Consider the following 25014-nt stretch of genomic DNA (forward strand, 5'->3'; position numbering starts at 1 on the left):
CCCCCCCCCCCCCCACTGTAAGATAATTACATGTAGCAAAGTTGGAAATTGCAAAAAAGCCATTACTTTCATCCTGGCAGGCAGGAATAAGCAGTTGGATATGTGTTCTGTCAGTCACTTTGTGGCATTTGTATACCTTGCTTCACTGGGAAGAAACTCTGAAATTACTAAAAAAGCATTCCTCTATAAACTGTGAGTAAAGACAGGTTGACAAATCTGTCAGCTGTGTCCATTAGCACAAATATATGAAGAGTACTAATTTTCATGTATTCACTGCCAAATGTACAGCAGTTAATGCTGGAAAACAAAATGTAATAATTTTCTATGCAGAGAGAAATCAACATCAATGAGACAGAGGGCCTTTTTGGTTCCCTTTTCACAAAGAAATACATTAAAATGACTTAAAGTATTAATCTTTTAAATTTTATATATGATATTAGTTTTAATTTATTCTTTCCTAATTATGTATGCAAAGTTCAAAAAAGAAAATGTTCACTGTTTCTTTTCTGACTATAGTTTTTTAATGGTTATTATTGGAAATAATCTTTGATTTAAGGAGGAAGTATTAAAAATGATCCCCTTTGAATGTCAGATGCTTCCAGTACATTGAAGGTTTTCAAGTGGAGGCCAGCTTCAGCCTGATTCCTTAGGGAAGCTCTGGAGACTATATTACTCCAGATTGTCCCCACTTTGAAGATAAGGGGTCTGTCCTTTGCATCCATTTAACAGCCCTTGGTTCTCTTCAGGGAGAAGGTTTTTGGAGAGAGGGCCTCTGTGAGGGTACCACAAGTGATGGAGAACTGGTGGCACAGGGGCCCTGGGTATGACTGGAAGCTATGCCATGTAGCTTCAGACTAGTGGATGAGACCCATAGAAAGCTTACATCATAAACTAAAAGTCTTGCACTTGTGGTTCAAAGGACCTTGAAATCATCAGGCCTCTCATTTCATAGTTAAGGAATTTGAAGTTGCTTAAGAGAAAATAGGTGGCCCAGGTTCATTCAGTCAGTTCCATGAAATCTAAGGTTCCTACCAGGTCTCCCAGACAGCACTCTGAATAGTCTCTCCAGCTCTCCTCAGACAAAAACCAAGGACAGCCTGAGAAAATCACAGGGAAGAGCATCACTCATAGTGAGACTAGGGGAAGGAACTGCTTGCAGGCTATTTGCCCGGGAGGCATTGCCAGTTGACAGATGTCAGGGGGTCAGAGTAGTTTGTAAGAAATTTCCATACCTGGATGTTTGCAAAGTGGGCATCAGGTGGAATGGTTGACCCCTTTCTTTCCTATTGACTCTGACCCACTTGCCCTCTCCCCTCATCTATGAGCGAGCACCTGTGCTGGGAAGCATTTTCCCTGAGTCTCCCACTTCTCTCTATTACTCATCCTGATTGAAGCCTAGTGGCAAAGGGGAGTGATCCCTGAGCCCTGCATGGCTTTGTCTTTACCAGGCTTGGTGGAATGACAGAGAGTGACCCTTTCTCCCATTAGTGTCCTCACCCATGAGATATGACCATTCACTACCTACTGCTTTTAGGCATCAGCTTCTGGCCCTAATACATTGCACCCCAAATCCATACCTGCTTGGACTATTGGCTGCTATTTTTAATGGACTCATTTAAAAAAGTAACTAGGTTTGTCCTAAGTAATTAATATTCATTAAATCACATGTGTGTGCTCTGTTTTCTAAACCATCTAGAAAGAGATTTGTATAACCTGAAACATAAAGTCGTCTTCCATCTACCACCAAAAGTACCTTGTATAAATAAGTTGAGAGATTTCATAGACTACAAGAAAAAAAAAAAAAAGCAATGGTCTAAACCCTTAAATTGTGGAGTAATTCTTCTCTAAGCCTTGGATACAATTTTGGGCAGACCCTATAGCTCTTAAACAACAACAACAACAACAAAATTTTTTTAAAGTCCTGGTTACTTTTAGTTCCAAGAACAATCCCAATGCAATAATTAAAATATGCACTTTGGTTTAATAATGGAAACTCTGAATTATTCAAGTAAGCTCCTTGCCAGGGCTGCCAAATGCTACTTCACCAGGGAAACTTCCTCCTCCTGGGATACAGAGGGGAAAGACGGAGATGAGGGAGGGAAATTCTTGCCTGCATAGGAATGGAGCTGTCTAGTATCTGTGCCACCTGGGCTTCACAGGTGTCTAAAGCTGATTTTTTTTTTTTCTGGAGGGAGTGTTATGGGTCTTTGATGTCCCTCCCCCACCCCCCATGGATTTCATTTTCTTAGGTTGACAGTACAACTTCCTCTGAGCCCCTGGTTTCCTGCTGCCCACTCTCCCTGGGGCCTTTGTGGGCAGAGTCCTGCCCAGTAGGACGCTGCCCAGTCAAGCACTCTCGTGCAGTCCACACCCAGACCAACCTAGACCAACCTTCCCCTAAGAAACTGGAAGTGCTGGTAATTCTAGAAGCTGGTCCTGCTCTACAGCCCTCTTTCGGGACATCCGCCAGCCCATCTCTGACTATGAGGTCTCTCTCAGCTGGTTATGGTATTCATCTGTGTCTGGAAATGCCCCAGGATGCAGTGAATTTCTCCTAGCGGCCCTGCTTACCTGGTTAGGTAGAATTGGAGGCCAAGCCAACAGCCCTCCAAGGACATCCTTCCTCCAATGCTCAGGGTGCGTGGGAGGTGAAGGCTGGCCCACATCAGCTGCACGTGCCTGGTATGCCCTTGCTCTATAGAGGGGGGCCATGTGGCTCACTTTGGCGGGTATGTGGCCCTTGTTATTTGGCTCCTGGCCTTTGGGGCCTCAGTTTAATTGTCAGGAGGATCCCAGTCTCAACCATCACACCCACCACCCGTGCGATGTTGCTCTTCTCCATGGAGGCAGCACCCAGTCCCAGAATGCCCTGGAGACTCTCAAGGGATGGTGTGGTGGAGAAGTCAGTTCCCTTTTGATTAAACAGCAGCTGATTATCAGTCTCTGGCCAAAACCCACCATCTATTTTCAGTTTCAGGAAAGGAGGAGGCTCTTGGGACAAGTCCATTTCACCCAGATTCACAGGTCCTTCTGGGATTCTGTTTTTTTTTTAAATGACCATTTCAGTTTTACCAAGGCAGCCTCTTAGTCTTTCTAACCTCCCTTTGTGACAGCTTTCTCTTTGTCACAGGAGAGTCTGTTTTCTGTGATTACTGCCCAGATAGCACTGATAATAGGAAGCTCATAGAGGAGTCTGTTGACACATTTGGGCCGCCTTGGTCTGTTTTCAACTTCCATCCCCTTCTCTGAGCACAATGGCATAGCTGGTGGGCTTTGTTGCCTTTGGACTGTGTCAGTCAGAGTTGATTAAGGGGCATCATTATCCATAAGTGACTGCATTTGCATGGGGGGAAAGAGAGAACTGCTTTGCAATTTGAAGACCTCCTGCCCTCCTCAAAGCAGAAAGGAGGTCATGTCAAAGGGTTTCTTGTTTTCACAAACTGGCTGGCAGTTCCCCAGGGTCCTTTAAGAGGCATCCCTTAAATGGCAGAAAGCTGTAGCGCTAAGGCAGGGAGAGCCTTGAAAAAACAAATTGCTAGAAAATGGAGAAACATACTAACTGGCTGGTTCAGGCTAAAAGATCTGTAGGGGTCCCGAGCATTGGTTCCAGATGGGTCAGGTGGTGGAGGGCATAGCATCAAAGGACTCCCATTTCTAGCTGGTTCCATTTTATGCTTTGGGGGTCAGTATCAACACCATATAATTTTAAATAAGGGTACAATTTTAAGCAGCATTTACATGCATTTATTATTCCAAACCCTTACTCAGCACTGCACATTTAGTAGTTGTCTAACAGAACTGTGAAGTGACATTATTCCCTATTTATAGATGAGAAATGTGCCATCAAGTTGCAAAAACAGGACTGGTTGCTCTTTCCATACCACCTGTTAACAGAGAATTTTCCCAACTTCTTTTTTTGGACCAGAGATTGAGCTTCTCACCTCATCACAGTGAGAATGATAAGTGCTTGTGAATGTTCTGTCAGGTTGGTTCTAGAACCACTCGTAAGCATGCTCAAGTACAGCATTACATTACATACTTAGCCATTGCCCTAAATGACTTATAATTTGGCTTGAGGAAATCATGCCAAGAATAAATATGTAATCCAGTGCAGGTTGAGTATCCCCTATCTGAAATGCTTATGACCAGAATTTCAGAGATTTTTGGATTTTGGAATATTTGCATAGGCTTTCCTGGTTGAGCATCCTAAAGCTGAAAATCTGAAACTTGAAATGCTGCAAAATCTAGACTTTTTGAGCCTTTCAAATTTCAGATTTGGGGATTAGAAACACTCAACATGTGTATCACAAGCAGCAGAGTTCTTTCTTTTTATTGCCCACAGGTAGACCACAGACTACGCCAGTGGCAAAAGAGCAGGATTCATTCACCTTGTTACTCCTGCTGTCGGAACTGAGCACTTTTTTTTTTTTTTTTGCATAAAGAAAGAATGTGGGGAGGAGGAGGGCAGGTGGGATAGCCTTTGAGATCCTTGGCTTCTCAGGATCTTCTGGAACCTTTAAGACTTGAGTGAGATACAGCAAGGACTGCTCCCCCTCCCCCATACATACACACCTTTCTCTCAGGGGGTTACTTGAGATAAATGAGCCAAGAACTGCACAGACTTTAAATTATTCTGCAATGTAAATTATTTCTGCTTCAGTGCTGAAATTCACAGAGATTTGCATTTTAGAGCTTACCTCTAATCTTGGAATAAAACACTTTTTCATCCTTGTTGAATTTTAGCCTTCAGGAGCAGGCAGATGAGGTTGTCTCCTTTTGTCTCCCTTTGCACCTCTCTTTTTCTTTTTACCTCACAATTCCTATGAGAGAAAACCTTATTCTTTTTTTTTTTTTTTGGATCATTTTCCTTTATCTTTTTTTTATTGATTTTTTTATATATGACAGCACAATGCATTATAATTCTTATTACACATGTAGAGCACATTTTTTTCATATCTCTGGTTGTATATAAAGTATATTCACATTAATTAGTGTCTTCATACATGTACTTTGGATAATGATATCCATCTCATTCCACCATCATTTCTAACTCCATGTCCTCTCCCTTCCCCTCCCACTCCTCTGCCCTATCTAGTGTTTATCTATTCTTCCCATGCTCCTCTCCCTATCTCACTATGAATCAGCCTCCTTATATCAGAGAAAACCTTTGGCATTTGGTTTTGGGGGATTGGCAACCTCACTTAGCATTATCTTCTCCAACACCATCTATTTACCTGCAAATGCCATGATTTTATTCTCTTTTATTGCTGAGTAATATTCCATTGTGTATATATGCCACATTTTCTTTACCCATTTATCTATTGAAGGGCATCTAGGTTGGTTCTAAAGTTTAGTTATTGTGAATTGTGTGCTATAAACATTGGTGTGGCTATGTCTCTGTAGTATGCTGTTTTTAAGTCCTTTAGGTGTAGTCCGAGGAGAGGGATAGCTGGGTCAAATGGTGGTTCCATTCCCAGTTTTTCAAGGAATCTCCATACTGCTTTCCATATTGGCTGCACCAATTTGCAGTCCCATCAGCAAAGTATGCATGTACCTTTCCCCCCCATATCCTCGCCAACACTTATTGTTGTTTGTCTTCATAATAGCTGCCATTCTGACAAAAGTAAGATGAAATCTTAGAGTAGTTTTGATTTGCATTTGAGAGAACCTTATTCTAAGTAGCTATGTTAAAAGGAAGGTGAATCAACTGTACAGTGTACCTTCTAAGGTTCATAACTCTCCTTTTATTTTTTATTAAAAATAAGTCTAGATGGTCCTTAACTTGAGCTCCTTTTCTAAGTGGAAGGACATGGCTTCTGACCCCACCTGGGAAGTTGAACAGATCCTTGGTGCGTGTCAAGAACTAGGCCTTACCTAAGACTGTCTTTTCTACAAATCCATAAATGCTTTGTGGTCTAGGCATCCTCTGTCCTTCTTAATGATCATGTATGAGTGCTTGCTCAGTATCAGGTCTCTGCTGAGTTTGTGTCCTGCTCTTTAGAAGTCCACAGTTCCACCTGGGTGGGAACCTCCAGGGACTGTGTTGCCCAGAGATCAAGCAAGAAGATCTTGAAGATACAGAGCGGGTAGCAGTGAAATTCACTTGGGTGAATCCAGGAAATCAGACTTGTCAAGGATGAGGATGAAGGAGTCTATCCAGGAGAAAAATAAAGAGGAAGGAGGGGCATTGCAGGCAAAGACAATGGTACCAGATGCAAGAGAGGTCTGGGAATGACCAGAAGGAAATAAACCATAGAAGGAAAAGCTGGAGAACTTGCAGGAAAGAAGCCCAGATTGTGAGGGGACTTGTGTACAGAGTTCAGAAAGGGGTCTTTTATCCAAATGACCAGAGGAACCTTTAGAGCCATTTCTATAGGAGAGCAAAATCTTCATTTGAGAAACTGGAGGGTGGATTGAAGGAGCTAGAGTCTAGAAAGTAGGGCTTGAGGCAGACTCGCACACAATAGTCCCTCCTCTCTAGGATTGCTGTCAATAGATTCATTTAACTGTGTCACACTGTGTTATTAAAATAGTAAGTGGAAAATTCCAGAAACAATCAGTTTCTAAGTGTCGATGACTTTTATGACTGCATGTTGTTATCATTATTTTCTTTTATTGTAAGCTATTGTCTCTCATTGGGCCTAACTTATAAATTAAAATTGATCATAGGTTCATATATATAGGAAAGAACACAGTATATGTAGGTTCCCTTACTATCTGCAGTTTCAGGCATCCACTGGGGTTCTTGGAACTATCCCCTGTGGATAAAGAGAGACTACCATATTTTACTGTGGCAAAGGAAAAGTGTGAGAGGATGTGATGGAGCGTGTAACCACGCTGTTCCTCCGTTTTACCAAGAGCCATACAGACATGGGGGCACAGTGGACACTGGACTCCTGGAGGATTATAAGGATCTCTGCCTTAGCATCATCTAGGTGAAAGGAAAGAAGTGGGCTTATTTGCCCTGCTCTGCCCAATGTGCCATTGTCCTTGGTTTACCTCACAGTAAACTAAACCCCCATGTCCCACCATTCCACCTTGTGGCTTCTTCCTAGCCTGGCTGATGTGAGCACTGACTGAAAAAGAGAAAGAGCAGGCAGCTGGGGGAATCAGGGAAGGCTCATAATGTGTGTGTGTGTGTGTGTGTCATCATGCACAAGGGAGCTTAGCTTACAGAAGTGACAACAGGATGGGACGTGTGCAGAGTGAAAGTAGGAGACCGGGAGCAGCAGAAGATCCACAAGATGGCCACTCAGTACAGCGGACAAGTCCACACATAATCTTTTGAGGAGGAATATCGCAGCAGTAGTAAAGGACTTGTGTGTCTATTTTCAGTCTAGATGCGCTTACTCTACGGCCTTGTGTTTCTTAAGGAAAACGTGATGCATCATTGTACACACATGGCCCCAACTTACAGTTTGACTTACAAACTCAGTTTTACAATGGGTTCATTGGAGTATGAAATACACTTGTGATTTACCATATCTTTGCTTAAGCTGCGCTTACCAGGATGTAGCCCCATTGTAAGTCAAGGAGCATCTATAGTTGTGAAACCATGTAATGGACCAGTTTCTTAATTTGTGGGGAAGGAGATGGAAGCTACTACTTTAAAAGTGATTGAAACTCCAGGAAGCATCTGATCACAAGTGTCCTTCTCAGATTCTTTGCGCTGGAAATGGCAGCTCAACTTCTCTGGCCTGGACCATAGCCAGGATGTGCTGACTCTTGGAACCTTGACGGAGGGCAAGGATGCAGCAGGGCTCAGAATTAACTGGTTCCGCAGACCAGGAGCCTTTCAGGGCCACAAACTCTCTCTTACTTGGCCTTGTATGTGTGAGAGCTTCGTTTTTCTTTGAGTCTGGTCTCCGCAGGATAGGATCTGCCCTTGCCTCCATAGCCCAGTTTTGCAGTCCAATTTCTATTGCCTGGAGAGGTCTTGACTCTCCATAACTGCCTGGCACGTCCCAGGGAGAATTCCCCTGGCTCAGACTTACCAGGTACTTTCCACTAGACAAACAAACTTGGGGCAGGGCTGTAAATTCTTTTTTTTTTTTTTTGGTTAATAGCAGGTCACCAGGTGCCACATGGGTGTGTAAAAATGAAGTAGAAGAGGCTGTGTGTGTCTGCAGTGGGCAACAGGGGTATTACTGAGGAAAAATACATGCCATCCGTACTCCAATTTAAAGCTCAAAATACTGCCATTTCCAGAGGTCAGGCCTATACTCCCATTTCCCCAGATGAAAGAGAAGTTAGACACAGAGCTTCTGCCTCTCCAGTTCTGCATCCTGCCTCCCCTGCTGCAGCACGTACCAGTGTTGCTTAGATTGAATTGTTTTCCTAAATCTCTCCATCCTGGCTCTAAATATCTTCCTACAAGTTCTGCAAATGTACCTGCCCCCAGCTATAGCCATAAACAGCTAAAGACATGCGACTGCGGTGTTCGTTGACTCCGTCAGGGCTCTCCTTTCCCTTTGCATCTCCTGCCCCCAGATGAGGTTAGGTAGATTTAAATTTTAATCAGTTAGATCCGTTGTTTTTAATGGGAATTTAAATTGAACTAGGGACTGAAAACATTAGGGGGCTGCAAGTCGCTCAGCTGGGACCTGGTAGCAGCATTTTCCCTGGCTCCAAGATGGGTGGTGGCTTGCTGTGGTGTGATCCTCAGTGCAACCCCTTTCTGACTAGATCTCAGAAATTAGTAGGTGGCAGAGCATTGGGACTAAGTTTTTTTTTTTTTTTTTTACTTTGGCCCCTTAAGTCAGAGAAGGAAAGCTTCCTAGAGTGATTTCAACCCACTTCTTTGATCAATGGGACTTGGGTCTTCCGTCTAAGCCTGGATGACCAAAACAAGGGAAAGGAAGGGGGTATATGCTAGAAGATGCCCCCATCCCTGTACACCACCCGCCTCTTTGGGCCTTCCCATGAGTTGAGGAAAGGCAAGCAGGGACACGCTTAATTTAAGAAACCTCAGCCCTTAAACACAAAGGGTAGAGTACACATCACACACTGAAGATAGAAGGGGATCCCTTGAACCCCTTGATGCCAGGAACTAAGCCTTACAGTGCGGTGACAGTGGTGAGGCCTTAGAGTCTTGGACATACTGGGTTTTGTTTATTCATGATCACATCTGTTTTAAAATTTTTACATTCTACATGTGAAATATATCAAATATACAGATGTCTTTTCCACATTTTTTACTGGTGTACTGTAATTGTACATATTGATGGGATTTGTTGTTGTGTATTTGTACTTGCACACAAGGTTAACAATATAATTTGGCCAGTATCACGCCCCAGCACTTCCCCCCTCCCCCTCCCTCCCTCNNNNCTCCCCCTCCCTCCCTCCCTCTCTCCCTTCCACTCCCTGGTTCCTTTCCTTTTCTGATCTCCCTTTGATTTTCATTCCCATGAGATCCACCCCCACCTTTCTTTTCCTTTTCCTGTCCAGCTTCCACATATGACCCTTGACCTTTTGAGTTTGACTTATTTTACTTAACATGATGGCCACTTGTTCCATCCATTTTTCCTGCAAATGCCATAATTTCATTTTTCTTTATGGCTGAATAAAATTCCATTGTGAAATATACAGAAGTCTTTAAAAACCAAGGCATTGTCGTAGTCCATTTTCTGTTACCATAACAAAACATTTTAGTTTGGGTAATTTATAAAGAACAGACATTTTTTTGGCTCATGATTCTGGAGGCTGAGAAGCCCAAGAGCACGATGCTGGCATCTGCTGGGGGCTTGATGAGGGCTTCATGCTTCATCATAATATAGAGGAGGACATCCCCTGGGGAGACAGAGCAAGTGTGCCAGCTCAGGCCTCGCTTCTTCTCATAAGACCACTAATGCCATCTGGGGGCTTCACCCTCATGACCTCATCTAATCCTAATTACCTCCCAAAGGCCCACCTCCAAATACCATTAATATATGAATTTCTAACACATCACCTTGGGAAACACATCTGAATCATAGCAGACATCCAAGTACCACCCAGATTTGTTGATGTTAGTATCTTACAGTATTTTTAAACATGGAAATGATATATTACAAATATCACTGAAGCTCCATCTACTTCTGTAGATCATCTCTCCTCTGTAATCAGTATCTGGAATTTAGTTCAAATCATCCTCCTACATGTTTTTGTACTTCAGCTACAAACGTCCATATGTGTGAACATTACCCACATGCGTAATATTGCTTTGTATGGTTAAGAAATATACAAAAGTTGCATCCAGCCATATAGATTGTTTCACAATGGGTCCCTATACTGTTGCTCTCTTGCAGAAACCACAGACAAGTTACATCCCCTTTTGAGCTACAGGGAAGTATGTGGTAAGGTGCTGCTTATATTAATTGTGGCACAATCCAGATGAACAATCAGGGCCTGGAAAGAGACCAACTTGACATTCTACAGGCAGCATCAGCAGGACTTTGTGATTGATTTGATGCACATATTGGCAGGAATTGGAGTGAGGAATAATGATTATGGTCCAGGTATTGGTAGGGAGATTAATGCTGGTCACTGAGCTCAGGGGCAGATACAAAGATACTGTTCAGATTAGGTGATGGGTCCTCTTTTAGACCTGTTGAGTTGAAAGCAACTACAGCACAACAGATGGAAAATTTCAGAATGCCATGAAATATTTGGACTTGAAATTCAGGAAAGAGACCTGAGCTGGAAATGCCTTGTTGGGTTCCTTGAGCATCTCATGAGCATTCACTTCAGGCATTATAATAGTTTGTTTTAAGAAACTTCAGTGGCACCTTTACCTGGAATAAATAGTGTGGGTCAGACTCGCCAGATTTCTACCGAACTCTGACAAGTGTCAGCAAGAGAACCAAGGCTGAGTTAACGAATTACCATGTCAGCTTCAAAGGTTAGAGTTATGCTTGAGACATTTTTCCCTCCAATCATCCATGGGGATTTTCTCATTTGTGAGATTCTATAAATCCTCTCTGAAGATAATTCCTGCTTTCTGACTGTACCATGCCTTAGTGTTAAAGAGTTCATAGACTTTATTAGCCTTTATGTAGACTTCTTTCTGTTTGCCCAAACTTGCCACCTTGTTATGCTTCAAAGTGCCCCGACCTTTCCTGGGATTTGCTGACAGTACATATGTAACCTAGTGTATCATTTCTTTCACAGACATTTACTCTGGGAACTCTACTCTTAAGTCTGCTGTGAATGGTTTTCTGCAGGGCGGGAAGCAGATGGACCATTCCCTATTCTGCCTGTAGCTTGCTGCAGATCTTACCTGGGGCCTGTGGTCCACCCTCACTATTTAGCAGCTGACTTTTCATGGGGCGGTGTCTCCTTTTTATAAGGGACAGATGCCTATCCCCACCCCCAATCTCTTCCTCAAGGCCAGCAGGATGTCCTGAGAGGCCTCCTTGTGTGATTGGAATCAGCCCTCAGTAGCTAAAAAATGTAGGGTGGGGTCCAGGAAGAGTTTGGGTAGCTGCTGCTGTTGAAAGGGTCCAGAAAGACCTGGCACATTTAGAATAAGGAATGGCTGCGCATGGGTGGGCCCTAGTTTTCTCTCCATCTCTTGCTTTTATCTTCTCCTCCTCCTCCTCCTCCTCCTTCATCTCCCCCTTCCCCTTTGCCCCTTCTTCCTCTCTATTCCCCTCTCTTCCTCCTTTTCCTCCTTTCTCTCACTGGGATGTCTCAGTGCAGGCCCTCTCATTACCACCTGCCCGTGCCTACCCCCTCCTTCCCTTTAGTACTTACTTGATTCTTTTCCCACCCCACAACTGGCCTCTGGCTTCCTTGGGGCCTGTTCCCTGGTCTATGACCTCACACATTCCAACACTGAATGACCTTTTTGCTATAATGTCTATCACCATCTGGCAGGAATCCCTCTGAGTCAGGATTCTGACTTCCTTCATCTGCTTCAGCCTACCACACCATCCCTGGGCCCCCCACTTCCATTAGCAGGGGAGGAGGCAGGGTCACAGAAGCCAGGACGGGCTGTGATGGAGGCAGAGTCCCTGAGAAGAGGCTGTGTGAGGCAAGAGTTACCAAACATGTCTACCATAAGAACCATATCCCAGAACCCCTCCAATCAACATTTCCCAGGTAGATGGCCCTAAGCATGGCTCAAACTCCCAAGTGGGAAGCTGTGATTTATAAATGGTTCCTCATCGCTATGCCCAGCAGCCTCACCAAACATCACCTGGAATTAGACTTGCAGCTCTCAAGCGTTCATGTTATTTATATGTTAGTCTGCAGGGAGTGCCTTGCTTGATGCCACAGTCATCCTGATCTGTAAAATAGAGAATGTGGACTTGCTGTTGTATCCTTCATGAACACTTCTGATATATGATTTGAAAGTTTTCCCCTAGATTGAGAGTCCTGTGTTATAGTCACCAGGGCAGTGAGTAGCAGAGGGCAGATTGTGACTGGCTGCATTCAGAGCTTGCCTCCTCTTCCTTGTGCTCCATGGCTACTGTTGTCACACCCTGTGTGTCCCTTATGGGTTTGAGTCACAGAACTTTCTATTAATAGATGCCTCAAGTGTCTGAAACAGGCTTAGAATGGGAAAGCCTTGTCCCACCTTCATACAACTGGAAAACATTACAGAACTTGAATTTTTCAGCTTTCAAATAAATAAATAAAACACCAAACAACCAAGCTGTACAAAATGCAGCTTGCACAACTTAGTCACACGGAAACACGAAGAGGAAGAAAAAGTGATCTGGTTTCCACTTTATAGGTGGTTTTGATTCAGAAAATATGCCTCAAATCCAGTTCCTACAAATACAAAAAAAAAAGGGGCTTGGTTTTGCTTCTAGAATAAAAAGTAAAACTACTCTTGAATGTTTCAGGTCTCACCAGAGTTTCCATTTATCCCTTTTTTTACTTTTGCCTACCTGGATATTCTTGTCTCTCCAGCTACTGAGTCAATCTATACATATTGTGGGAAACTCTTCTCTCCCCATGACGAGAGTTAAGTGGGATCCAGTTCCGACAACATGAGTTAATCATCACTAGAAATATTGGCAAGAGCTGGGGATGTTTGTATTCCTTGGGGACAGCTTAGCATCTCCGGATAAACATTCCAGTCCAATCTTCTGCCTTCTCTGGGTCTTCCATCTCCAAATTCTCTCCCTGATAAAGAGGATGAGCCGAAAGCAACTTGAGGATCCCTGGTAATTTACAAAGCGAGGACGATACTTCAAAAAAGTTGGCAATGAGTTGTCATTGGTACTCAGTAATGTGTTGTAATATAGTGTATTTCTTGCACAGTTATACAGTAGCAATATGACTGTTTTTAACCTCAAAAAAGAAAGTCCAGTATTTGGATTGCCAAACTACTGCCATCTCCACAATAAGAATGCCCACCCCTGAGGCCTCTAGCTCTTAGAAGCTCAGTCCTTCCAGACAGGTTGTTAAGCAAATAAAACAAGAAATGCTTTCTGCTTGTGCCCTCGTTTTAGAATAGAAAGATCTACTTGGACATCATCCACACGTATATGGAAGTGCATGCAACAGTTTATGGCTCCAGCACAAAGAATATTCCCAGTTACGTGAAAAACCACGGCATACTCAGTGGACGGGACCTGCAATTTCTTCTCCGAGAAACCAAGGTGAGTTTTCAGTAGATTTGTGAACATCGACCAGGGTTGCTCTTTACAGGTTTGTTTCCCTTGGCATTAAAAATAGGATCATAATCTTTCTTGTTTTCTTTCTAACAATGCAATAGCTCTTTAGGCCTTGATTGGGCAGTAGTTTCCTAGCAGCTGTCACTAAAAAAAAAATTAGTGAATAGGGAAAGGAGGTTGCTACTGTTTGTTAATTGATTTTGGCAAAAAAAAAAATGTGCAATTAAAATTTTTTTTCAAAAATTGTATTTGCACAATTCCTGAATTAACTAAAAATAAGTGGGGGAGGTCAGGAAACTTTATAATATAAAAAAAAAATTTACAGAGCATCTTCTCTGTGCTAGGCAACAAGCCAGGGGCTGGGAGTAGGGCCAAACATGGGAAAGGTAAGGCTCTATCTTGAAGGACAGACCTTCTGCTAGAATAGGAGCCTCTTCACAGTAAGCCAGGGTTAATGAACTCTCCACTCTGTTACCTCTGTTCAAGGAATCAAATTGGGTCCCTAACCAGCTTTTCCTCATACCTCCTCATTTAGCAAGTATGTCCTGGACACCAGGAAAAAAAAAAAAAAAAAAAGAGGTTCATATGGGAGAAAAATCCCTGCTGGCTCAGGGAGCGGAGAAATCATTATGACAGATATAAGAGATTGCTGGGGTATGGATACACCTACTATTGAACCATATAAAGAGTCAGAATCAGGTAGCCAAGGTGCCAATGGCATATTCAGGAGAGAACTAGAAAGCAACCTATCTAGATTAAGTATTGGAAAATAGTGGAAGATTAAATACAACAGGAAATAAGGGCCAATGGTCACAGAAAGAGGCACAGTGCAGACACTGCACATAGATAGTTGGGGAGCCACTGAGTGTTATTGTACTACACTAGAGCATAATGGCCTGGGGCTTTGTGGGCTATGTCCTTTCTATATTCCTGCATTAAAGTAACACATGAAGTTAGGTGACTTATGAATAACAGAGTTGGCCTTGAAAGCCCTTTAATGTATTTGATATGCTTTCTTGTATTTACTAATAAGTTTTTTTTTATGAATTTTGTATATACTTATTGAACAACTACTATATACCAGGCATTGTGCAAGGAATGCAGCAGTGAACAAAACCAGCAGATCCCTCCACTAGTGTTTTCTAAAGCATAGAGTTTATTATCATGGGTGGATTTCTTAACTCTGGTCCTTGGCTCACTTTGTTTTTAATTCAAGATAGGGCAGAGAGGTTGAACAAATGAACTTTTGTAGCATGTTAGCCATCGCTGATCTTATTTAGAAGGTACATTCATATGTGCTATCCTCTTGGAATCTCACAACAGCCTTAAGAGGTAGACAGTGCTAGTAGGGTTGTTAACTCTGGAGAGCTGGACATGCCTATGGTAAATTGAGGTCAAGTTGTGGAGGTCACTCTAATTTGTGATTGTTTTAATTGCAAATTAAATCTCTGCTAGGCGGTTGATGAACCAGCCTCATAAACACCCAAACTCAATGGAAACCGACCTATCAAAGAGTATCTATCTCCTCTGCTTTGGTTTCTCCATCTGCAAATATATTTGATTCTTTCAACCTTCAAGTTATTTGTGCAATAGCATGAACAAAATATTCTGTCAGTTCTTTAACTCCTTGGCCAAAGATCTGTTTTGTTTTAATGAAGATTTTATTTCCTTGTAAGGTCACCTGTAATCAGATGATTATTTGAAGCCCTCCAGGAATGACGTGTGTCCCCAGTTTTACCATTTGCTTCCCGTCACCGCCTGTCTTAGGTTGATATTTTAGAATCGTCAGGATGTCCGGGCCCTTTAACAGCAATGCTATTTTTTGCTATTTGCCTCATTTTACTTTTCTCCACATCAGGTTGTGGAAAAAGTTCAAGCTCCTTTAAAATAACATTTGGCAGAGCTGGTTTTCAGCAGCATGTCATTACTGTCTCGCACACTTCTATTAACCCAGGCTCGTGAATGTCTTGCTCAGCCTTGCAAATTTTAAAAGAACCCTTACTTACTTACCATCCACTTACCCTGTCATAGAATAGGAAATAGGCCAAAACTGAGGTCCCTAATGTCCAGGAGAGAACAAGAAGAGGCCCATAAAACCCCAGCCACGATGTCAGAGTGGCCTACAGCCAAGGAGGGCAGCTTGAATTTTAGCATGAGGGACATGTATTCATCCTTGGAAAAAAGGGTACCTTCTGAGCATGTCCCTGAGCCCATTACATAGTGCCTGCTTATCTGGCAAGAATATATTAAAATACTCCAAGTGGAACTATGGCTCAAACAGTTAGCAAATAGGATGAGGCTAAGGCAGTGTATCACTGAGATTCTCCCCACACCCAGGACACACCCTCACGCACTAAAATGAATGGATCTTGGCCTTTGCAGTAGTGACACGGAAGGCTGGTCAGCCTTTGCATTTATAACCCTTTCTGCTTCCAACTCCTTCCTCTGTGTCTCTGAGCAATTTAAAAGCGATTTATTCCAATCCACATTGGAAGTGGAGACCTGGAGCTGCTGAGGACTGCGGAATAAAGAAGATTCACAGGCTCTTCAGCCTCATTACTGGAGAGGGAACAAGCCTGAGCTCCTCGAGAGGTTTGAAGGAATGATTGATGTTTAATCAGCTCCAGACTCATTATTTTTTCTTTATGAGCCCTCTTTGAATCTCTGCACCAAGCCCAGGAAACCCTCTGCTCAGCAGAATTTGTCCTGGCATGCCATTAGGGGCCCAGGCATCTCCAGCAGACTCTTGCTTCAGGGAATCTGGAAAGACAGGAGGAATTAATGAAACACTGAAAGAGCTGAGAATCTAGAGAAAATGATAAAAATTTGGATGAATGAATTATTTATCAAAGGACCACAGACAAGTCATTCTGTCCAGCAAACTCCAAGAGATCAGTTGAGGTCAGCAAATCAGGATTCGCTAGAGTGGCATGTTTTTAATTTTGACTTAAATCTCCATCTCTTGTAATATATTTTCTTTCTTCACCTTCCTGATCGTAACCTCTTCATCTCCACCTTCCTCTTCTTGCTTTGGGAAGCTTCCTATTACATTTGTGATATCAAATAGGGCATTCACATTCAACACTGGGATGCAAGGATGTCTGCAGTTCTGACGTAGGAGCCAGACAAGGTACCTTCCTTTCTGCAGTCAGAACAACTCTGACTGTGGCCTGCCAGGCGAAGCTGCTACTAGTGCTCATGCTAGAGCTGTACCCTTCTCTACCCAGACTTTATTCCTTTCCCCCTCCAAGCCTTGGGTAGACCATGGTGATCCTGGTTCCCCACCATGCCAGCTCACATAGAGGCCTGGACAGATTTGGCAAACGGGCTGCCACATCCTATCCTGTCTTCATGCCTGACTCCCCACCCTCTGCCAAACAGACATTCATTCAGCTATGGCTTTTCTTACACAGCTTGGATGGGTTTTGAAACCTCTCTCAGAATCAGGACTTGAGGTTCCACTACCACTGGAACCAGGCCATCATGCAGCACCATGAACTTTGCACCAGAGGTTTTGCTTGTTCTCTTTGTGGGTATATTCCCAGTGCCTAGAAGAACACCTGGCTTATAGAAGGTACTGGATACAGGCTAAATATCCCTCATCCAAAATGTTGCAATCCAAAACTTTTTGGGTGCCGACATGATGCCAGAAGCAAAACTCCCACACAACTAAACCCCAACTACTGATGCTAGCCCATGATGTGCAGTTGTGTGACACTGTAGCGGGATATGAACTTGGGCCACTACTTAGTAAATGTTTATAGAGTGCCAAGTTTTGGAATATTGAATATTTCTATGAAATATCTCACATAATCCTCACAGCAACCCCATGAGATAAAACAATGTTGCTATTCCCATTTTGCACTTGAGAAGGTCCCAACCCTGGAGAAAATAGATTATACATGAGCCTCAGAGAATCCACAGACAGGCAACTTGTCACAGTTATGGAAGTAGGAAATGACGGTGTCAGGACTTGAACCCTGGTCTCCTTGACTCCCAAGCTTGTACTGTTAATTGCTACTTTGTGTCATGATCAATTTATTGGGTAAACCAAGGTTACTTCATTGCTCAACTCCCTCCTGAGCCACCTCAGCGCGCGGCTAATTAATGATCATCAGAAAAGCGTATGTTGAGTATACCCGATTTTGGATTATTCTTGATGTTCCCCATCAAAAGTGACTAGAACTGGGCTGGGAGTATAGCACAGTGGTAGAGCCCTTGCCTAGGAGGCTGACACTCTGACTTCCATCCTCAGCACCACCACCCAAAAAAAGAAAGTGACTAAAACTGACCAAAACCATGCAGTTATCATAAGAACTGCCTTTGTCCGTGTTTGAAGGAATCTTTGTTAAGTGCCCCCACTTATGGGTTTGAAATAATTCCATTCCTCCTTTCACACAGAGGAAAATTCTGAGAGGAAAAATTTTGCTGGTCTCTGTGTTGGAATGTTTCAACCCTATGCTGTGAAGAAAGCGTATGGTGCTTCATCTGCCCTCTTTCTCTTAGCATTAGTTCACAATTTAATTTTAGAGCATGTCATCCCTCTGTTTAGGAACACTCACTGAGGGGGTTGGAGTTGCAGCCATGGAGATGTTCTGTCACCTGAAATATCCTTGTTAGATTCTGGGCTTCTGAGGGCCAGGTGCAGTTTAAATAAAATATGGACAGTTTTCTCCTGAGAAGGTTATCCCCAGTGCTTGAATGCTATCCTACTTCTGTCTCTTTCATCCATGCTAAGGAAGTCTGCAAGTAGGTGCAAGGACCAGGGAGTGGAGATTAGGGCCAAAACAATTTGTTACAGTTAAGGTACTGGTTTGTGGCAAGGGCCATAAGCATGCAGAAGTTTCCAGCTAGAAGTGGTGAATTTTCTGTGCCTATCCTGTTGTCATTCAACTCTCAGATGTGCTGTTTGACCTTAATATATCTGCTCCATCATAATGTCACAAGTAATGAGTAGACAGGAAGCAAGGAAATACTTGCTTATTGACAGAAGTGACAGAAAACTATTATTTGGTGTTTCCAAATCATGCATTTTCTTCAGTCTTAATTAGTGTGACAGGAAAACCCATTGCCAAGAAATTATGTGGTATTTGCTCAAGCTTCCTTCTAAATAGGCTTGGGAGAGGTAGCCCAAAGTGTTTATTTTCTTCGTACTGAGATATTCTGGTGCCAGCAGGGCAGAAGAGTTGGTGCAAATTGTTATTCAGATATAATTAAACCTAGGTCATATTCAAGTCCATTAAGCAACAGCCTCAAATCCTTTTAATTAATAGGTTCAGATTGGTTGATCTGAAGGAGCTAATTAAATTTTTCTCCAAGATTTTCCATTGAAATAGACAAGCATTGTGCTTCTTCCATTTCCTCCAAAGTTGTTATTGACAGTTTAGAGTTGATAAGGGTATTGGCACTTCATGGCAGGCCCCAGTTTCCAAAGGTCAGGAACCACTGTGGGTGCTGGGTCTCTGACTAAACCCATGAAAACCTAGTCTGCATCTTTTAGTACCTCTTTTAATCAAAAAGGCCCAGATGTTCTGTGCTGTGCTCTGCCCAATCATGGCCTGATGGAGGTCATCTGTTTTTTCCTGGAGAGTTTTGGCACATCCTTCCTAAAGTGTGATAGGAAGAGGAGATCACAGAAGTCAAAAGCCTTAAGGATGGAAACCCTGGATTCTTCATGCTCAATAAGGCCTCTTTCCAGCAGAAACGTCTCAATGATTGCTCATTTAAAACAGCTGCATGGGGTTGGGGAGCTGAGGAGAGAGCCTGGGGAATGTCCTGGAGCACTAGTACATCCCAATATTTATTTGCATTTCTTCTGCTGTCAGGCATCTTCCACCTCTGGGCCACAGTGCCGGGCCACACTCTGTATTCAACAGTTCTCTCTGAGAATCTGACTTCTGTTCACTGTGCACCAAGAATGAGATCCAGAGCAGGAGAGTGGAATAGAGATTTCCCTCTATTCTGCAGCTTCCAGGCCCTCACCCTCACCCCATGACCTCCAGAGACTCTTCCTTCTAAGGGGAAATGACATAGCCAGCGGTAGGAGTTCTGCAGGCCTCCTGAACCTTCTGTTCACCCCACCTCCCTCCCTCCCTTGTGGATGTCCCTGGATGTGTGGTCTCAAGGTTTACAGAAAATGAAAGGTTATTTCTTCATCAAAAAACAGAAAGGTTAAGTGCCCTGTCTATATAAAAGTTAATAGGATAAGGAGTTTCTTCAGAAAACCTGAAACTTTAGGTGTTTTGCTCCAAAAGTCCTTAGGGAGCTGCATGATTCTCCAATGTCACATGTGGACTGCGCTCTGTGCAGCCCTTGTGTTGAGTGCCAGACACATGCATCCTTTGTCTTCCAGGAATGCACAGGGAATCCAGCAGCTTGGACCCGGTGCTTTCCAGCAGAAACATCTCAATGATTGCTCATTTAAAACAGCTGCATGGGGTTGGGGAGCTGAGGAGAGAGCCTGGGGACAGGAGAACCACACATACAGATAAATCCAGTTCAGCAGACTCCTCCACTCTGAGGACCTTCTGTGGGTGTTTCTCACCATGAAGATGAAAGGAAGCACTGCCCTGGGGCCCACCTGGGCTTTGTCACTTGACATGCCTCTTGGGAACTGGAGAGATTTCAGAATTGACTCTGTGATGTGGGTAGGAAGAACACAGGCCTCACTAAGCTCAGGCTTGGACCCGCCCGTCACCTACCTCCAGCCCTCCAGCAGTGTGCAGTATTCTCGCATGAACATTATGCAGAGTGAGGCATTTCTCTGAGATATTGTCTCATTTTTGGACCCAGGAATCAGATCCACTGAACTGTAGCAGCACGTCCCCTTTGTCACAGTGGCTCCCTGCTGCTGTGGTTGTTCCTAAGACTTTGAGAGAGCGTGTTTCTGCTGCCATCTATTGTCTGCCTTGGGGGAAACATGTGGCTTGCTTGCTGGAGCAGGAAGCATTCATTGCCTTGCAGATTTAGCAACTGAGTACCTTCTCCCCCCACCCAGAGGAAAGTAAAACCGAGATATTGGTGTCCCCCAGTGAAAACCCCATTATGAAAACCTGTGTTTACTGACCTACCATCGTTTTAAAGCAGTTCCATTTGAACTGTAATCAAACCACCAAGTGACCTTTCTGTCCCTCTGCCCAGCGTCCCTGAAAGGGCCTGTTGTTTGCTGCTTCAATGAAGAAACCTTCTGTTTAGTTAAGCAAGTGTTTTTCCAGTCATGTCTCCTGGTGAGTTACAGAAAGATGATTGTAGGGCCTTGGTTTTTGTTGTTGTTGTTTTTCTTTTAATACTCTAGCCACCTTACAACCCCCCTCCCAACATTTATTTCCTTACTTTTTTTAGCGGAGAAGAATACCGTAAGCTGAGCCACTTCACGAGGGTTTTAAAAGTCCCTGGTGATGTTTCTCAGATCTTGGAACAAGCCCCTTCTTTTTGCCCCACCCCACCCCCTAGGATCTGGGACCCTTCCAGAGTGTCTGAGGCATTCACAGGAATGGACCACAGTGTAGCCCCCTGTGAGCCAAGGAGGCCAGTCCTGACTGATGTGTTTATATATGCATGTTTTTCTGTCTTCCAGTTGTTTGTTGGACTTGGGTTCCCTTATGAGGGCCCAGCTCCCCTGGAGGCTATTGCAAATGGATGTGCTTTTCTGAATCCCAAGTTCAACCCACCCAAAAGCAGCAAAAACACAGACTTTTTCATCGGCAAGCCAACACTGAGAGAGGTAAGCATCTACCAGAATCATTCTATTTTCAATTACAGGAATAATTGGGAGGTAGGATGTAGCTCAGTAATAGAGCACTTGCTCAGGGTCCTGGGATCAATCCCCAGCAACATGGGAGGAAAAAAAGAATAACTATTTACTTAGTGCTAATGTAGGTATAGTCTTTTTGGTATCTATGGAGAATTGGTGCCAGGACCGCCCCCCTTGGCCACCCCCCCCCCAATGCGCACGCACACACACAGACACCAAAATCTCTGGATCCTCAAGTCCCTTATGTAAAATGGCATAGTATTTGCATAGAATATCCTCTTACATACTTCAAATCATCTCTGGATTACTTATAATTACAATGTAAGTGTTACATAAACAGTAGTTATGCAGTGTTGTTTAAGGGATAATGTTAAGAGGAAAAAGTCTGCCCATTTTCAGGGTACTTGAAGTTTTTTCAAATGTTTTTAAATATTTCTGGATCCAAAGATGCTGAACCAGGGATAAAGAAAGCAGAGAAGTGATAGTTATTAACATCATCCAACATGGTTATGTGGGAAGGGAAAAGGTTAGGGAACTGATCCTGGAGCTTAGAGAAACAAATGATTCAGTCACATCACCTCTATGCCAACTGTCTAATGAACAAGGACATTCCAGCCTTTTGATTGCAGCTGAGCTCTTCTTGTCTGAAGCTAAGCTCTTCTTGTTGGGAGCTTATGATGAGATCAACTGAGTAACAAATTTGTAACATATTTGTGGATAATCAACTCTCCATGAAGAGCTATTGAGAGTTAAAAGTGGGCCATGGATATTCTCCAGGAACCTCAACCGTAAGAGGCAAGACATGTCCCTGGGGACTCAGGTGATATGCCTGGGTTTTTATCCCACCATCAGCAGGCACCACCCCATGAAGTGGTCCTGCCATTGCTAGAACCATTTGCAGAAGCCTTGCTACAGTTGCCTTCAGAGATCAGCTTGAAAATTCACAATGGATGATGAATCACCACCAAGGAAAGCTGGATTTGATTTGGGGCAATAAACAAGTCATTTGCAGCTAAGTGTGAATGATCAAGCTGGGTGCTTCCATATCTGGCCAGAAAAAAGTGTGTGCAAGAAACTTTAAGAATGATTTTCTTTTTATTTCTATGTAGTTAGTAGGTGATTCTGCAGACTGCTCCCCATCGGTGAAGTTAAAGCAACACCCTTGTCCTTCATGGTTTTCAACAGGGGGATTACACTGATGGACAGTCCTCCCATGACATAACCATGACTTTTTAAAGCATTTATTTTTTCAGTGCTGCTGCTTTGAAACCCTTCTGGGTCACTTTCTCTGAATCTGTCATAACTGTGTAACAAATGTTACATAGTACATAAAATACATTTTTAGTGATGTTTATTAATGAATCAGGAATCCTATCAGTTCATAGACCTGATTATTTTTAAGAGTTCTTTTCTCCAACCCCCTGTATCATTGGTGAAATGGCCAAAGGAGATGGAAAATCAACAAAAACCATAGATTATCTCAAAGAGGTTAACTGTAGCCCAGATAACCTCTGACAAGGGTTAACTGGATGTTTGCTTACTTTTTACCTTTTACTCATATAACTTGAACTCTTCATGGAAGTGGTTTCACTTTGAAAGGTCAGTTCATTCACCAATATTTAGCTCACCTGTGTGCCAGGTGCCAGTGCCGTGGGTGGCACTAGACACAGAGATCAGGAACAATCTTGAAGAGCATATTTTTTTGGAAAGGCTTAAAAGACTTTCCCCAACAGGGAGACTACTCAGTTTAGAAATCTCTGCTACAGCATGTGACTGATTTTGAAACTTGAGGTAGAAAATTGATTTCAGTCATCTCTAGTAGTTTTTGTTTGTTTTTCACAAAAAAGAACTATATATTTAAGGTAAACAACTTGATGTTTGAAATAATAAACACTGCAAAGCGATCACCACAATAAAGCTCATTAACACATCCATCACTATTCATTGATAAGACTGTTCTTCTCCATTGTGTATCATCCATAGGTTTTCCTTTGGCTATAGAAAATCTCAGAAGTTCCTCCTTCTGTCCAAATTGTGGTTTTTTTTTTTGTTTTTTTGTTGTTTTGTTTTTTGTTTTTTTTTTTTTGGTAATTTCCCCTATTTTAAAACTTTGTGATAAATCATACATAATATAAAGCATTTTAGCCATTTATAAGTGTGATTCACTGGCATTAAGTAAATTCACAGTGTTGTGCAACAATCACTACTATCAATCTGTAGCCTTATTCATCATCCAAGCAGAAATTCTGTCCCCTTTGAACGGTAACTCCCCATTCTCCCCTCCTCCTCTCTCCTACTTTATGTCTCTATGAGTTTGCCTACTCTAGGGGCTTGATGGAATCATGTGCTATTTGTTCTTGGGTCTGCCTTATTCACTTTGATGTGATGTTTTCAAGGTTGATCATGTTGTAGCGTGTGTCCGAATCCTTTTTATTTTTTTTAAGGCTAATATTCCATTGCATGTATTTACCATGTTGAACTTATCCTTTCATTTGCTGATGGACATTTGAGCTGTTTCCACTTTTTTCCCCTATTGTGATTAATGCAACTATGAATAGTGGTATACCCCTGTCTGTTTGAGTTCCTGCTAATAACTCTTTTGATTATATGCCTACAAGTAGAATTTTGCAGTTTTTACTGATTTTAAGATAGTCTACAGAGAAGTTGCAAAAATAATATAGCATTGAGGTATACTTTTCATCCAGCTTCATCTACTGGTGACATTTTACAGAACCCTAGTACAATTATCAAAATCAAATAAAATTAACAGCAGTACCCTAGTATTATCTGAACTAAAGACTATATTTGCACTTTGCCATTTTTTCCGCTACAATCGTTTCTGGATCTGATTCAGAATCCCATGTTGCATTTGATTGTCAATTGTCATGTCGCCTTAGTCTCCCAATCTGTAAAAACCCAGCCTTTCATTGTCACTCATGACCCTCACTGCTTTTAAATAATTCAGACCAGTTGTTTGTATGCTGAGTGTTTCCTCACAACACTGAGAACACTCCAGACACATGGCCAAGTCAGGGATGTCACGTTACATGGCCCAGATCAACCAGTACGAAGTTATCAAGAAAAGTATGTTCATTGTTTTCTGTCAGTTGCCATCATTTAGTCATTTGCTTTCTGCTGAGGTCTCGGAGGGTTTTCATTCTTTATGCCATAAAGAGAGAACAGACATTGGAACTGCTGCCTGGGATGATGCCACCAGGCCCGAAATGAGATTCCAGTAGAAAGACAGTGTGGACTGCTTTCAACGGTTGCTCAGCGAGTGACCTCAGACAGATGACTCCATCAGTCCTGGGCTCCCACTGGAGGGCTGAGAGGCAGAAGGGCAGTTGACAGACGTTTAATGCATCCCTTCAGAGTCCATGGTACTATTTGCTGCGTTAAGGGAATTCAGCAGGACACATTTTCTGTTTTCAGAGCTCTAGATCTGATCTGGAAGAATGATAAGACAGCTGCATAATCAGTGGGAGTGCATAAGAAATAGGGAGATGGCTTAAGGAGGGGAGTTAACTTGGAGTTGTGCCAGGTGGAAGGAGAATGTGCAGGGTTAACCGACAAAGATTGACAGATGGGGCTGGGCCTTAAAGAAAGAGGAGAAGAAAGGACTTCAAGCCTGAGAGGGATGAATGTTGATGAACT

General features: G+C 42.9%; 1 protein-coding gene across 7 annotated transcripts in view; it reads left to right on the forward strand.

Moving 5' to 3' along the window:
• The window catches only part of Mgat5 (alpha-1,6-mannosylglycoprotein 6-beta-N-acetylglucosaminyltransferase), a 319720-nt gene that overhangs the window by 255158 nt on the left and 39548 nt on the right, over positions 1–25014 (forward strand). For all 7 annotated transcript variants that reach the window (XM_015501729.2, XM_048810438.1, XM_048810437.1 and 4 more), the window contains 2 exons: positions 13443–13592; positions 21184–21330. In XM_015501729.2, coding sequence (XP_015357215.1) covers positions 13443–13592; positions 21184–21330 — 297 coding nt within the window. The remainder of the gene's footprint in view (positions 1–13442; positions 13593–21183; positions 21331–25014) is intronic.

Source organism: Marmota marmota, unplaced genomic scaffold (assembly GCF_001458135.2).
Source record: "Marmota marmota marmota unplaced genomic scaffold, marMar, whole genome shotgun sequence".
In the NCBI taxonomy this organism is placed as follows: domain Eukaryota; kingdom Metazoa; phylum Chordata; class Mammalia; order Rodentia; family Sciuridae; genus Marmota; species Marmota marmota.